The 14,657-nt window shown below is 38.8% G+C and overlaps 2 protein-coding genes across 3 annotated transcripts; one reads left to right on the forward strand and one right to left on the reverse strand.

Annotated features, from left to right (window-relative positions):
* The first annotated feature begins 835 nt into the window (after positions 1–835).
* On the forward strand, positions 836–8,987 carry clic1 (chloride intracellular channel 1). Of its 2 annotated transcripts, none has more exons than XM_070846345.1 (7): positions 836–885; positions 1,154–1,215; positions 3,028–3,137; positions 3,398–3,523; positions 4,015–4,121; positions 4,750–4,931; positions 5,052–8,987. In XM_070846345.1, the coding sequence occupies exons 2-7, from the start codon at positions 1,174–1,176 to the stop codon at positions 5,211–5,213; spliced, it is 729 nt and encodes a 242-aa protein (XP_070702446.1). In that variant the 5' UTR covers positions 836–885; positions 1,154–1,173; the 3' UTR covers positions 5,214–8,987. The 2 variants fall into 2 exon arrangements, with proteins under 2 accessions (XP_070702446.1, XP_070702447.1); XM_070846346.1 differs by having other exon boundaries at positions 837–896; positions 1,165–1,215.
* Positions 8,988–9,183: 196 nt separating this feature from the next.
* On the reverse strand, positions 9,184–12,206 carry LOC139216005 (prostate stem cell antigen-like). Its single transcript, XM_070847052.1, has 3 exons — positions 11,886–12,206; positions 11,184–11,303; positions 9,184–9,629 (listed from the first exon to the last, which is right to left on the reverse strand). Exons 1-3 carry the CDS (start codon positions 11,935–11,937, stop codon positions 9,418–9,420), a joined length of 384 nt encoding a protein of 127 aa, XP_070703153.1. The 5' UTR covers positions 11,938–12,206; the 3' UTR covers positions 9,184–9,417.
* Positions 12,207–14,657: the final 2,451 nt, after the last annotated feature.

The following is a 14,657-nucleotide window of genomic DNA, read 5'->3' on the forward strand; positions in this document are numbered from 1 at the left end:
CCCACCAGAGACCTGAGTGAGTACAAGGCAGTGCTGGGCACAAAATAAAGAACACTTACAGTATACCTGCAACATAATGCAATCAAATACAACAAAAAATGTTGTTATGTTATGTTGGAGTGTAAGCCACAGGTGTTCCTATTATTATGTCCACGCCCTGTATCACGTCCTCGCTTACTGACAACATGACTTTTCCTGCAGCTTTCTGGTCCACGTTAAATTTAATTCATCCAGATTCTGACTTCTGTCTGGATGTGGCACAAACACTGAGCTTCTCTTTTGAAAATTCTTAACCCAAATCCACACCTTCACCCTCCTCACCCCTCATCTCACCCCCGCCTGTACTGCTTCCTCTCCTCCCTCTCCTTCCTCTCCTTCATTCACATAACAAACAACACAGCTCACTACATCTTTGTGTTACAAGTAAAGGATCACATGCAAATAGGGAAAAAATAAGAACGGATTAATCAAAAAGCATACAGCAAATAAAACAATAAGGGGTTTTTCCTGTAAACCACATGCCTCCATTATGCAGGAAAGCTGCACTGCATTTCTATTTCTCATAACTCTAAGGGCTTTTATTCTAAACACACTAAACCTTCATGCACTTTAGTTTGTGTGAATGAAACTGCCCCAGAATGAGGATGTTATATCAACCAGAGCTTCCTCTTTGTTCCAGTCCATGACAGGTCTGCTCTTCTTCCTCAGAGCCTCATTTGCTGAGAGCTGAGCCCGTCACGCAGCTCCAGGAAATGGAGGGGCCGGGGCGCAGAGTGCGCCGCTGCAGCCGCCCTACACTCACCAGAACTGGGAGGGGAAACCAGCAGCAGCAGCAGCAGCAGCAGGCAACTCCGGGCGTCAGCGACAACTCTCAGCACTTTGAGGTAACTCAGTCTGTGCACTCTCAAAAGTAGCCGTAGTTTAACCACCGGAGCTTTTAAGTAGCCGAGGTTTACGTTGGTTAAGATTTGCGCAGCTTGCGTAGTGTTTAATTTGGCTTTTTATTTTCTCTCTCTCTCTGCGGAAGATGGGCTTGGCTGCGCGAGTCCTCTTCTCGTTTAAAAAAAACAAAAAGATGACTTGCGTGCTTTGTTCGGCTTTATTTTATCACAAACTTACTCATGTGTGTTTCCTATTTAAAAAAATAAAGGTCTCTTGCATCAGAGGGTGAAGATGAGCGACGCGAACGAGCCCAGACTTGAACTTTTTGTGAAGGTAAGAGACCGAAAGATGATTAAAGCAACAACAACAACAACGAAGAAAGGAAACAAAGTGACGACATGATGCGACATTAATTTATTTAACAGGCTGCTTTAAGGTTTGTTATCTTATCTTATTATCACAAGCTGATAACTTCCAGCCTTTATGTGGAGACGTGGTGTCACCTTGTACGTTTTAAATCACATAAATATTCCTGTCCGTCAGACCCCCTCTGCTGACTCACCGGGTTTACAAATGACAGCAAGACTAATCTAATTAAAAGCACGTTAAGAGAGTGTGCAGCCGACTTTAATCTATATTTAGTATGTTGGCCAGGCAGGCTAATCCCATTTTCTTTGAGCCTAAAACATGCTCTAATATAACCAATATGGCTTTCTCTGCCTTGCCCTCATGCTCCTCCACAAGTTTCCATAATGATCCCTCTGTATGAACATGTGAACATGTGCACCACCCCCTGCTTTTTTTTTTTTTTTTTTTTAAACTTCTTCAGGGGTGAAAGATGCTGTTGTAACTTCTCTAAATCCAGGTTTCCATGCAGAATGACACTTGATCCTTGAGTGCTGAAGTACAGTTTTGCTCAGGTTGTCTGATTTACCGTCACTGCCCCAAAGTCCATAGTGTTTGCTGCTCAGGCCACGGCGCTGATGTGAACTGCAGAATGACTGAACATGAAATGTGGCTTCCTGCAGGCAAACAGGGAGCATTTTAAAGCTGTACGATCATTTCCTGTCTTCAACACCAGCATGAATGAATGGACGAATGGTGTTGCGTCTAATGCTGCAGCTAATTATTGTTTTCATTGTGCATTAATCTGCCGATTACTTTCTTAATGGATTATTCTTTTAGGCCATGAAATGGTCATAAAACTCAGTGTGATGTATTTGAAGTGATTGTTTTATCCAAGACCAAAAATACTCAGCTTACAATGTTATAAAACAAAGTCAGTCTGCCAATATGACAGAGGAAGTTTGTCATTGTGGCTGAAAAATGATTATATGGTTATTGAATTAGTTTCTGACTCATTTTCTGTTCTGTTCCGACCAACTAATTATTTCAGCTCTTAATCATTTGGACGACAGAATGTCAGTGAGGAAACGTGTCCAGTTTTTAAACTAAAAATGCCAACAACTAAACATTTCCTTGTTCCAACTACTCAATTATGAGGATTTTGTGCTTTTTGTGCGTTTAGTAATCTGATTATATTCGTTGGATGGACAAAACAAGACATTTAAGCAAGTCATGGCAGCTTTATGAAATAGTGATTATGAAAAACTGGGAGTTTCTAACATAATTTACTGACCAAATAAAACTATTTGGCTGATTAATCGATAATGACAATCGTTAGTTGCAGCCCTGATATTATATAAGGCAAAGAAAAGCAGCATAAATTCACATTTGATAAGCAGGAACCAGTATTTTTGTCATTTTGGCTTGCAATCTTGTTTCACTGATTATTAAAACATTTTTTTCATAATAATCAGGGTTTTTTTTTTCAGCTTGTACTTCTTCTTTTTAAGCTTGTTTTCATTTATGTTTTCTTTGCTTGCCTGTAAACGAAGTTAGCGCTCTGCCTGAGGTGTCCAGTGAGTTCAGGGTTGATGGTGGGCGTGTAGTGGTAGTGTTAGTAACGTTAGCGGTAATGAGTTTGCGGCTTGGTTCACTTCTGGTGCACATTTTCTTTCTTTAGTTTTAATTTATTTCTTCATAAAAAAGAGAGGAAAAAAACAGAAAAACTGCAAAGTAACAGCCTTAGTCTTGATGCTACTGTTTGACATTGTGCATGCTGTCTCTGTTTTTGTGTCGCAGGCGGGGAGCGATGGTCAGAGCATCGGAAACTGTCCTTTCTCCCAGCGTCTCTTCATGGTGCTGTGGCTGAAGGGAGTCAAGTTCGATGTTACCACAGTGGATATGAAGAGGTGAAAACACTGGGCTGTTAAAATGCTCCCAAATGTACAGCACAGTAAAGGAATAGGGCGCCATTTCATTCAGAGTGTTAAAAGATATAAAGCTACTCTGTCATTGATTTTAGTGACATCTGGGTGTAAGTCTTACTTAAACATGAGTAATTTCCTGTGGTTTCATGTCCTTATTTCCCTTCCCCTTTCCTTCCAACTCTCTCCTGCTGTTTATCTCTGTTGCTGCTTCTGTCTCTGTCTTTACTTCCATCCACCTTCAGGAAGCCGGACATCTTGAAGGACCTGGCTCCGGGTGCCCAGCCTCCCTTCCTGTTGTACTGCAGTGAGGTGAAAACTGACACCAACAAGATCGAAGAGTTCCTGGAGGAAAATCTCTGCCCTCCAAAGTAATCTCTCCATCCATCTGTTTCACAAATCCTATTTATTTTGTTGATGTTTTTTTTTTTTAGATTTGGATTTTCCACTTTGATAATCGTTTCACTGTTTATGTCTCTTTTTAAGCCAAAAATACCAAACATTTCCTAACTTAAGCTTCTCTTTTGTGAGGAATTGCTGCTTTATGTGGTAGTAAATTGCATATATTTGGAAATTGTCAGACAAAAGAAGCATTAAAAGAAGATTCTTGGCCTTTAGGAAATGTTAACAGGCATTTAAACTATTTTCTGACATTTTGTAGACCAAAGAATTAGTAGATTGATTGAGGAAATAATTGGCATATTACTCAATAATTCATAGTTGCAGCCCTTAATATTCTGACATCTTACAGTTTTTGAGTCATCCTCTATGCATCTCCTTGGCCAAATAACTCCTTGGTCTGCACAGTTCATATTTTTTGTCTGTCATGCGTGAATCATCACAGATCTTTGTGTTTGTTCAGGTGTCCCCGTCTGGCTGCTCGCAACCCGGAGTCCAACACAGCAGGAATGGATGTTTTCTCCAAATTCTCTGCTTACGTCAAGAACTCAAACCCTCAGACCAATGAAAGTAAGTGGATCTAATATTTCAAAATCAGAAGTATCGTTTGAGTCTCTTACAATGGAATTGTAAAATTATTTTTATTTAAGATTCAAGATTCCTTCGTTGTCATTGCTTAATATATATATTTTCCTGAATACACACACATGCAACTCTTACACAATGTCATCACATGCCTAAAAAAAAACTGAAATGTGAAATAAAATGTGTATATTAATACTGCCGTGATAACAGGTATTGCACAAGTTATTGTACGTAGACAGTGTGTATTGCACAGATTAAAATTTGGCGGGATTTTCTCTAACCTCTGAAAAACAGAAAACCAGCAGGGAGCGTCTGTGTTAATAACATAATGGTCTGAGCTTTGCTGCCCCAGTGCAAACAAGGTCACCTGCTGCTCCATGTTGGGTTATTTCATTGTAATTGTCACTGTTGTTGGGTGAAAACTGTGTGTTTTATTTACTCTACTCAATTATTTCTTTAAAGAGGAGTTCCTCCAATCATTTCAGCCATTTAAACAATTTAATAAAGTCTTAAATCTGGGTTGAGTTACATTTCCTCTTTGGAGAAAACAACATCCCTTTAGCTCTGATTACAAACTGTACTTTATATATTTTCTGTGGATGCACGTGCTCAGATCTAGAGAAAGGCCTGCTGAAGGCGCTGAAGAAGCTCGATGACTACCTCGGCTCCCCACTTCCTGACGAGATTGACGAGAATAGCGCTGATGAGGTCACTTCCTCATCCCGCCCCTTCCTGGACGGCCAAGAGCTTACTCTAGCTGACTGCAACTTGCTGCCTAAGCTCCACATCATGAAGGTAATCCTCTGTTTTAAGCTGTGCAGCATGTGCGGCCTGGGTCCATGTTTTTGGTCTGAAACTGCGGGCTTGTTTTGGACCTCATGTCACTCAAGCTCTTTCTCTTTTGTCCCGCTCTAGGTGGTATGTTTAAAATACCGAAACTTCAGCATCCCTCACTCTCTGACAAACCTCTGGAGGTACCTGAACGCAGCGTACGCCAGGGAGGAGTTTGCCTCCACCTGCCCTATCAACGAGGAGGTCCACATCGCCTATTCCTCTGTAGCTAAAGCTCTGAAGTAGGAGGACAGCGGGAAGTCATGAATACACCAGCAGAAAACACAAAAGCACAAAAACTACACAAACTTACTCATCTGCTCACTCTGCAAGCAGCGTGGCCGCTCTGTTTCTCAAGAGGCTTTCATAACATCTGTAAGGTAATTTTTTGCAGCTTCACAAGCCGATATCACCTTTTATAATGTCAGTCATCATTCTGAGATGTAATTTTCCTCCTCAAATCAGCATCACATGCACAAAAATCAAATTTATTTTGCTAACCAGCTTGTTGGCTGCCCACATATTAATATTTCTTCCTGGACATTCAGCGCTTTATTGAATTTAATGAACTTCTTGGTACTCGGGGAACATGTTGCTTGCAGGCTCACACACACACACACACACACACACACTGTACATGTGCACACATTTACACAAACATCTACACACATTAAACTACAGCCTTGCCTGTGTACAGTTTCACCATCAGTAGATGCACACTGTAATGTTGGAAATGTGTCTTGTTCCCTTCGTCATAACAGTACATTTTGGGGTTTTTTTTGTGGAGGTTGGGGGGTGGATTTAAAATACACACACACACACAAAGCTGCCTGCTAGATCAAAGTTTCACTTGTACCTTGCCAGACTCACTCAAACTGATTCAACTCTCACTTTCAGTTTTGGTTTTACGGAAATTGATGTTTTTTTTCTAAGGTGACAAACATGCACCAAAGTGTCTTTTGTGGTTCTCTGTGATCACTCACACGTCATAGTGACTTCATTGTTTCATTGCTGAGCGAACAAGGCCTTCTAAAGTTAAGGATTACAGCACAACATTACAAGGAGTTTTTGTGAAACCCAGCTTTTATTTAAATATTACAACTTTTTCTTCCTCGTAGTGCAGTCCTCTGAGGGAACGGGGTTGCTGCAGATCCGGTCTCGCTGTAGGTAGGCAGAGCTGCAAACAGTTACAGAGACAGGAAACTGTTTCAATAGACTTGGGCTTCCCCTTTCTGTGCTCCCACGGCAGGCGTGAAGGATTATTCAAGATTACCAAGCTTGTTTTTGATCCGCTGACGAGGCCCTTTGCCAACCGTTTATTTTGTTCTGCCTGTCATGTATGGAGGATCCTTTTTAGTGTCATAGAAAAGAAAGAGAAGAGTAGAGAAGAGAACTGTATTTAAGTTATTGTGGGTGAAGAAGTAAAGGCTGCAGCACCTGCTTCCTCCTGGAGTTCAAGGTCTGTTCAGGAGCAGGGGCTAAAAAAAACCAGCAGGAAGTTAGATATGAAAATATGCACAATGCTTAAAATGAAAATAACTGCCAACAAAAAATTGTAGGCAGTTATTAAATAAAGGACAAGGCTGGCAATATTCTGTAGTTTTCCTACTGTCGGCAAATCTCATGGAGAGATCAAATCCAATAACGTCCCTTCGTCAACATAAATCTTAAAGGTTGGGTCACAAATGTAGAGTTTCATAAAGGTAAAAGGCAAAGTAGTTTTCTAACACTGCAGGGCACTGTAGCTTTTAGCAAGCATCACTCAAACATGAGTAAATTGTGTATTTATTGGGGACTATTTTCAGCAGTGGATTAATACACGTTTGCTGCTGTAGTAGTTATTTACAACAGAGGCTCAGTGTATTTTGGAGTAATTCAAAATAAAATATAGTGCCCATGTTTATTGTAATGAATGAGCACATCACCCAGTGCAACAATGTGGCATGTAGATGCGCAGGATGCCACTTTAGTCTAGTCTGAAATATCTCAACAATTATTGGATGGATTGCCATGAAATTTATTGAAGACATTCATATTTTCCACAATTGGACATTTTTTAAGTATCTCTTCTGACTAACTGCCATCTGTTGCCAGTAGGATTAATCCACTCTTTTTGCTAGTCTGAAATTCTTGGAAAAGTGACTTGAAATTGAGCTGCTGGGAAGAAGAACTGGAACCAGTAAAAACCACCTTGTCCCACTAACTCAAAGGCACTATGCAATTTAACATTTATAGAGGCTGTTTGCAATTACATCTTTGTTTATTACAGCATGTAGTGGTGTAAACATCCTTATTGTGACATCAAGATGGCCTCATTATATATCATGTCTCTCAGATAACGATGAAGGAAAAAAAAGAAACCTAAGTGCAATTTAAACCAATCAAAAAGACAATATTGTACGCAGACGTCCAGTGTGAGCAGGGTTGGTCATTTTTCTACAATGATTTTAATCACATAAGTTAAATCTTTCCTTGATGACCTGCGAGGTGTAAAGCTATGAGATGATACTGTATATTTTACTTGACTGAATTGTTGTGGGTTTTCTAAAATGGACCAAGTTTAAAGGGATCATGTCTGAATGAATTAAGTGCTGATGTTATTTGGTGTATCTTCTCTCCAGCTGTGGAAGAGTTTTTCACTTCTTACTGTAAGATTTGATACAATATCAGGGACCATTTAACTTGATATATTCATAACTTCACTGTCTTTAACAATTTTTTTTAAATCTTCATGTCATGCATTTCTTTTTTTGTTATAAGGTCCATATTGTGCTTTTCACTTTGTTTCCTAACCTTTTGCATTTCTATACAAAATTATTTAGCCTTTTTTCATGCTGCCTGCCATGTAGTTTAAAGCAGTTGCACTTAAAAGTCCACAGGATTTAACAGTATTTTGGACATAAAAACATTAGATTTAAATGAAGACAATCAAACTAATAGCACAGCTGAAATGTATTTTGTATTTACAAAGACACATGTATTAATATCCCAATAAAAACATATCTGGATAATAAATCGACCAGACAGAGTTTTTATTCACCTTTTAACTGTTATCTAGCGTAACATCATGGAGATAGTTGAGAGGAAGCTGTACGAAAATGGGCAAAACATTTCTAGATTTGTAATTTTCTAAATTTCTATACAAGCAGCATGTTCAACTTTTAGACAAATGACTTTAAATGTAGTCAAATTCAGTAATTTAACACATAATACACATGAATTAGAGCACAAATAAGAATACTGAGAAGGTGTCTCCAGTGTAGTTTATTAGAGTCATTAATGTCATTTGGAGATACACTGATACATGGCCAAAATGAGGGTATTTGTCAAAAACAAAACCGGACATATTTTCCTTTCAAAGAATCCGTTTAGTATCTTTTCTGGAGCTTTCGCCCATCTGACATGGAAATGTGGATGTTAAAATGTAAGTGTTCATTCTTGACCTCGGAAACAGCAGTTGACACAACAATCTCACTTCAAGGTCCATTTAGTGGCTTTTCTGGAGATGATCTTGATCTACAAACTATCTACTGTTTGCTGTCAAAACCTGACTTAAACTTTGGGTGAGAGGTCTTGAATGTTGAGTAATTTGTTGATAAAGATCATGTGATATGATCAAAAGCTCCAGAACAGCTGCACAGTGGACTTTGAGGTGAGATTGTTTTGTTGACTGACGTTTCCAAAGTCAGGAATCGATGATGAACCAATATTTAAGCCAAAATAGTCCTTTAAGTGCTTTGGAAAAAAATGTAAAGTTGATCATCTACATTGTCATGCTTATCCTGATGAAGATCATGTGATATGACTGAAAGCACCTGAACAGCTACACACTGGACCCTGAGGTGAGATTATTTTGTCACCAGTGTTCATTCTGGTGTCAGTCTTGTTATTTTTACTGATTATACTTCGAATTGTTTTAGTATGTAACTTCACACAACAGTCAAATATTTTGTATTATTTTAAAATATTAGTCTTTTAACCTTTTAACCCTTTAACCTTCTGCTCAACCATATGGTAGAGCACATTTTGACTCACTATATCTTATTGAAAACATGTTTTACTTATGACATCTCAACCGTTTGGTAGAGGCCAATATTTCAAAAAATGGGGGGTCTGTTCATAAAAAAACATTGATTTTTGTAATTAGTTCCCCAAGGAAATAAAATATATAAAGAATACATTTTTTCATGGCTTTTTTCTTGGTGAGGACGAAGGTGTGTGGATACTGTTGGTGCGGAGGCTCTTGGTAGGAAACTATCAGATCATTCTGAATTCACATCGTTGTATCACTAATATATTTCACTGGGAGGCCACTAGGACACGTTTCTGTTAATTCTTTATTAAGAACAAGAATTTTTAAACCCTGTCGTGCATGCTCTCTTGTTTCCAGGTCACTTAAATGCTCGATATTATGTATTAAGCTGGACCTTCGCCCCCCCCACCCGATGCCTCAGGCCAGCAGGAGAGTGAGTGCAGGCAGCAGGCAGAGAGCGGCTCTCCACCAGCTGAGGGCAGCAACAGACACGGCCCCGTTACAAAGGTCTGTGTCACAGCAGATGTTGGTGTAGTTGAAGTAGAGGCCTGAGGCATATTTCTGTCCACTCACATCACACTGGGAGGGGATGGCACAGCTCTTCTCGTACATGGTCACTTGTAACGAGCCTTTGAGAGCAGAGAAAGTAGATTTTAGAATTAGAAAGCCTTAATAATTTGATGATTTAAAAGTAAATGCATCACTCTGAATGTACACTGACATTTGTTTTACATGACAAGAGCACAATTGATTTATAAAGTTTTAGTCTTTCATCTTGACTGGCTGAATATCATCAATCCAAATTAAGCAAATTGGGTTTTTAGATAAAAAAAAATAATGAAATTGAGCACTGGATTACATTTATTTAAATACTGGAAACTTGAATGAATATAAATGTATTAAACAACTTTAAATGACCTATTAGACATATCAAGGGCAGCTGAGGAGACATAGAAGTAGATGGTTTTCAAATTGCCATAAATTCGGAGTCACTTTAATCAGTAAAATAAATTTAAAATTCAGTAGCGATCACATTTCACAGTACGCTTTTTACAGTAGTTGTTTTTACGAGTCAAATCCTTATGGCCTTTTTGTGCTTCCATACAAAAAACATTTATTTTGCTCCATTTAGCAAAGTTTAGTGCGACATTAATAAGTCTTGCTGCTTAATTCCTTTAACCTAATTTTATGAGAAGCAATATTCCTGAAATCATATTGAACATATTGTCTAGTACACTGATAAAAAGATAATCCCAGACTGAGTTGGTAAAAAAAAAAAAAAAAAAAGATACTGTGAGTCAGCTTTGGCTGCTTTTTTTTCTCCGTCATTTACTAAATTGAACGTCCTAAATTTGCCGTAACATTGAATGATTTAGAAAAAAAGGGCTTTAGCCTCTGATGAGACACAGTGAACACTTTGCCCCACCCACAGAGTTATTTTTAGAGATAATTTGATGGCATAAGAGGCATTAGTGAGCTGACAACCAACCTGATGACAAATGGTGCCGAGATCTGATCTCCTGAGTCATTCTTTTGTTACGTTTTGTTTCTACACTTGTGGAGTCGAGGGAAGATCGGGCCTGAGAGAAGTTAGAACTTATTACATTAGTGATCAGACAGTGCAGGCTGTAAATATTTGGACAATTATATGCTTATTTTTATTGTTTAGGTTATCTGGATAACTTATTTTTACGTCTGTGTTGCTCTGGAAGTGAGACATTTCTGGGTTTTCCTCAGCAAAGCTGTCCAGATAAGCCAATAAACCAAGAACTGGGCTGATACGTGGCAGATAAAGTAAAACTGTTACTATATTTAAAAGCAGCTTTTAACCTGTTTTGGGTGAACAGTGTGGGGATTTAATGCTACAAAAAACAAAGTTCTTTGGCTGACCGTAAACAGGGTTGAATTACAGACGAAAGTCAGCACTTTAACTTAATAGTCGATGTTTCTCTTCGAAGCACAGAGAGCACAGAGCCTGAACAAAACTGTCCAAGTACATATATTCAGCCTGCACTGCACTGTACATCACTCCAATCTGTTTCCAGACAATGTTCTGTACAATCTGGCTTTGTCTGCCAATTTGTGGCCATCATGCCCTAGATTCTCAGAAAATAATCTCATCTACAGACACAGAAATAAACACACACACACATACACACACACACACACACACTGGCTCTCACCCCGTCTTCCTATCGCGACACTAGACAGGCAGCGCTGCCCAGCAGGACACTCCTGGGGAAACTTAAAGCAGTCCAGAGGAGAGATGGCGGGGAATAAACAGGTATAACAGTGCAAACAGGCTGTAGGAAACAAAGGGAAAAGTGTTAAAAACTTACTGTGAGTCCACTTTAATTGTAATGAGCGAGATATTCTACAGTAATCACACTATATTACAGTTAAATATATCACTCTCTGGGACAAGCTGTGCAATAGAGACACCTTCTCTGTATACACAGACACCAATTTATCGTTGATAACATCGTCCAATATATCAGCCGGCTGATTCATCAGTCGGGCTCTAATTGTGAGATTCTGCAAAATGTTCTATAATCTTTGGCTAATCCTAAATCATGATGGACACTTCATTGAGAATTAATCCATATAAATGAACAAGTAAAGAAAGAATAACACCCAGAATCCAGGCAGTCTTATCACACCAACACTAAATAAGCTGTGTATTCAGACCAAACCTTACAAAATCAGGGAAAACTTTTTCAAAATCAGACATTTGTAAATTGTACATTTGAACATTGAGAAGAGATTAGACTTAGTTCAGTAGCATGTCACTGAGAAAACATTTTTTACGAGAAATGACACCGTGTTTAAATGTCCTCTTGTGATGATTTAATTCATTGTATTAACTGAAAACTGTCTCCACATACCTGCCAAAGGAAGACAACACAGGAGCACAATCACGAGCTGTGAACGAGACATGATGCTTCCCGTAAAAACTCCTCAAACTGTTTTCGGGTATTGAAGTTCGTCCAAAGACCCCGTCTCTCATTAAACTAACTGCTCCGGTTGATCTGATACGTCCCCCAACTCATTCCTAAATTCAATTTCTCTTCGTCTTTGAAGGCCACACCCTCAGCTTCCACTTTTTGGTTTTTATTAAGCCAATAAAGTGGTACCTCCACAAAAGTACTTTTTCAGGTATTTTCAGCAGCCTTGGTTCACCTCTGAGTTTTCCTTGTCTACTATCTTTTGTCGTGGTTCTGATTAGAATACCCACGTTATTCAGTCAGTGTCTCCTCCCTAAAACTTCTAATTTAATTTTGAGGGGTAATTATGATCAGCTGACACAGTTAACGACAGCCTGCGATTGAGATTTATGTCTTGTATTTGCTTGATGTTCATTTCTATACGCTTAAATTGACCCCTCACAATAATATTTTTGTCTGTGATTAATTCATTGAAAGGACAAACGAGGACACTGGTGCTGTTTAGAGGAAGTGAGGGACAAAGTGGAGAGAAAAAGGAGTGTCTATGTGTGACAGCGCTAAGTGAGATGACCTCTGACCTCACCGGAACTTTATTTAGAGATGAGGTGAGAAAACAACTTGAAAGTGCTGATGTGTGGCTTTCACACATCTTTTTTTTTTTTTTTTATGTCTGTATGTCAAACAGAATAATGTTTCCAGTGATTTACAGGCACACAGACTTTGGGTGGAAAAGGCCTAAAACAAAGTGGTATAAAACCACTTCACAAATCTGTCGTATTTGTGTGTATAAATAGTGAAATGATATTTCTATACTGCTCTTTAATAATATTTTGATTATCGAATAATTATTGCAAAAAAATGACATTTTCTAGCTGCTGTGTGTCATTTTTCCTGTATTTTCTTGGGTATTTGCAGCTTTTTTCTTTGCCACACTGGCAAAATGATGAGTCAGGCTTAATGCTGAGTTAGTGCTGAAAAAAGGATACCATACATGTGGGGAAAACTTTAGAGTGTGCTAAAGAAAGACAAAAATGAATAGACTCTGAATAAACTCTGCAAAAATACTCAGGAACTTGTGGGAATTTCTACTCATAAACATCTACAATTATAAAAACATATAAAAGATAATACATAATAGAAATGATACATATAAAAGATAGATTCCTGTGTTTGACTCAAAAAGAGACATTATGTATATTTATGTTGTGCACAGGTATATCTGTGAGACAGCAGATAGAAAGGTGCTAAGAAGACAGAAGACAGCAATAAAATCAGCACACTGGAGAAAGAGTCAGCATCTTAGATGGAGTAAGAAAACCGAGAGAGAAAGTCAGCATGTCAGAGACAGAGAGTCAGTGAGCTGGAGAACGAGCCAGTTAAACTGAATTATCCTTTAGGGTGTAATAGGAGACGTGAGGGCAGCATGCAGGACGGTCTGCTGACAGCAGTCTTGTGATGGAGTGAGCCAAGCGGGCTCAGACTGAATAAGCTGTTTACCAGTTGATTAATTACACGGCCCAAAGCTGGAAAAATCTCCCTTAAAATGTTGACAGACCCCTGCTTGGTTCAGCATTTACAGTACACAGCATTTTCTTTCATTCCTCTTGTTCGTTCGCAGTATAGGTTAGTCTTTTTTAAATCAGCATGATATGCCGAAATGATCAGTGGGCCATGACAAGTCATACATTTAGTTAACCATTCATGACTTGTCACAGCCTTTGAATTGTGTGTGCCTGTTGATAAAAACAATAGATTTTTGAACAGAGTTTGGTGTGAAACAGAGAAAGTACCAGAAATAGCCTCTGTGTTTACAGTGGTTGAATCTATGTTGTTTGGATGTTAAACACTTTTCTGATCTACACATCTGTCCTTCTGTACTCAGATGTGCTGTGATGGATTTTTTTGGATTCACCTTCCTATAGACTTCCTGCAAAATGAAGCCTTTAATCAATTCACCACTATTAGATAAATGTATTTTAGCTTCATATTTCAGCTTGAGCTAAGAAATGGTTGCAAAGAAAACATTTGATTAAAAAGAAGTGTTGTAAAATAAAGAATTTCCAAAACCTTAACACAATGTATGAAAAAATACAAAAACTTAAACTGATTTGAGGAAATTTGAGGTAAAATTGACTCACGACTGGGTCTCACATGGGCGTATCACACTAACTTCTGCACCCATGGTCATTAGTTACTGCCTCTGTGAATTAATTAAAGCCAGCTGCAATGGCTTAGGTGTGTGCAAAGGATAAAAAAGTTTTCTGTAATTATAACTGAGGGGTAGTGGAGGCGCTTGTTCAATCACAGACAGCGCTGGTGTGGTAAACCTGCAGATTTTAGATTTGACGGGGATGTTTTTGTGTGCAGGCTGAAGGATCTCGGTGGACAGATGGTGTTCTTTAATCCTGTCTGCGCCCTCTGCATCCCATCCTCCACCCCCCCGCATTTCCCGCTACTATTACATCAACCACACATTTTCTCTTCCTTTGTGTGCAAAAATACAGAGCTATTTCACCTTTCACTGTGTCTGTACCTCTGACTGTTTCTGTGGCTGCAGTAACTCAGTCTAGTCAGTAGAAGGGAATATTGTGCTGCTTTATAAGTAAAAAAAAAAAGTCATATATTTATACAGCCACAGTTCTGTTCCCCAGGATCTGTTTGTGCATGTTTACAACACTGCTATCTAAAATATGAGCTTGATTAGCAATATGG

This window comes from Pempheris klunzingeri, chromosome 16, assembly GCF_042242105.1.
Source record: "Pempheris klunzingeri isolate RE-2024b chromosome 16, fPemKlu1.hap1, whole genome shotgun sequence".
Lineage (NCBI taxonomy): Eukaryota > Metazoa > Chordata > Actinopteri > Acropomatiformes > Pempheridae > Pempheris > Pempheris klunzingeri.

What these genes read in the sequence shown, in the direction of transcription:
- clic1 (XM_070846345.1), top strand. Translation starts at nt 1,174, where the DNA reads ATGAGCGACGCGAACGAGCCCAGACTTGAACTTTTTGTGAAG. An exon ending in ACCACAGTGGATATGAAGAG is followed by an intron (nt 3,138 to 3,397) that starts GTGAAAACACTG and finishes ATCCACCTTCAG; the next exon opens with GAAGCCGGACATCTTGAAGG. An exon ending in CTAAGCTCCACATCATGAAG is followed by an intron (nt 4,932 to 5,051) that starts GTAATCCTCTGT and finishes GTCCCGCTCTAG; the next exon opens with GTGGTATGTTTAAAATACCG.
- LOC139216005 (XM_070847052.1), bottom strand. Translation starts at nt 11,937, where the DNA reads ATGTCTCGTTCACAGCTCGTGATTGTGCTCCTGTGTTGTCTTCCTTTG. An exon ending in GTGTTGTCTTCCTTTGGCAG is followed by an intron (nt 11,304 to 11,885) that starts GTATGTGGAGAC and finishes TGTTTCCTACAG; the next exon opens with CCTGTTTGCACTGTTATACC. An exon ending in TGTCGCGATAGGAAGACGGG is followed by an intron (nt 9,630 to 11,183) that starts GTGAGAGCCAGT and finishes CTGCTCTCAAAG; the next exon opens with GCTCGTTACAAGTGACCATG.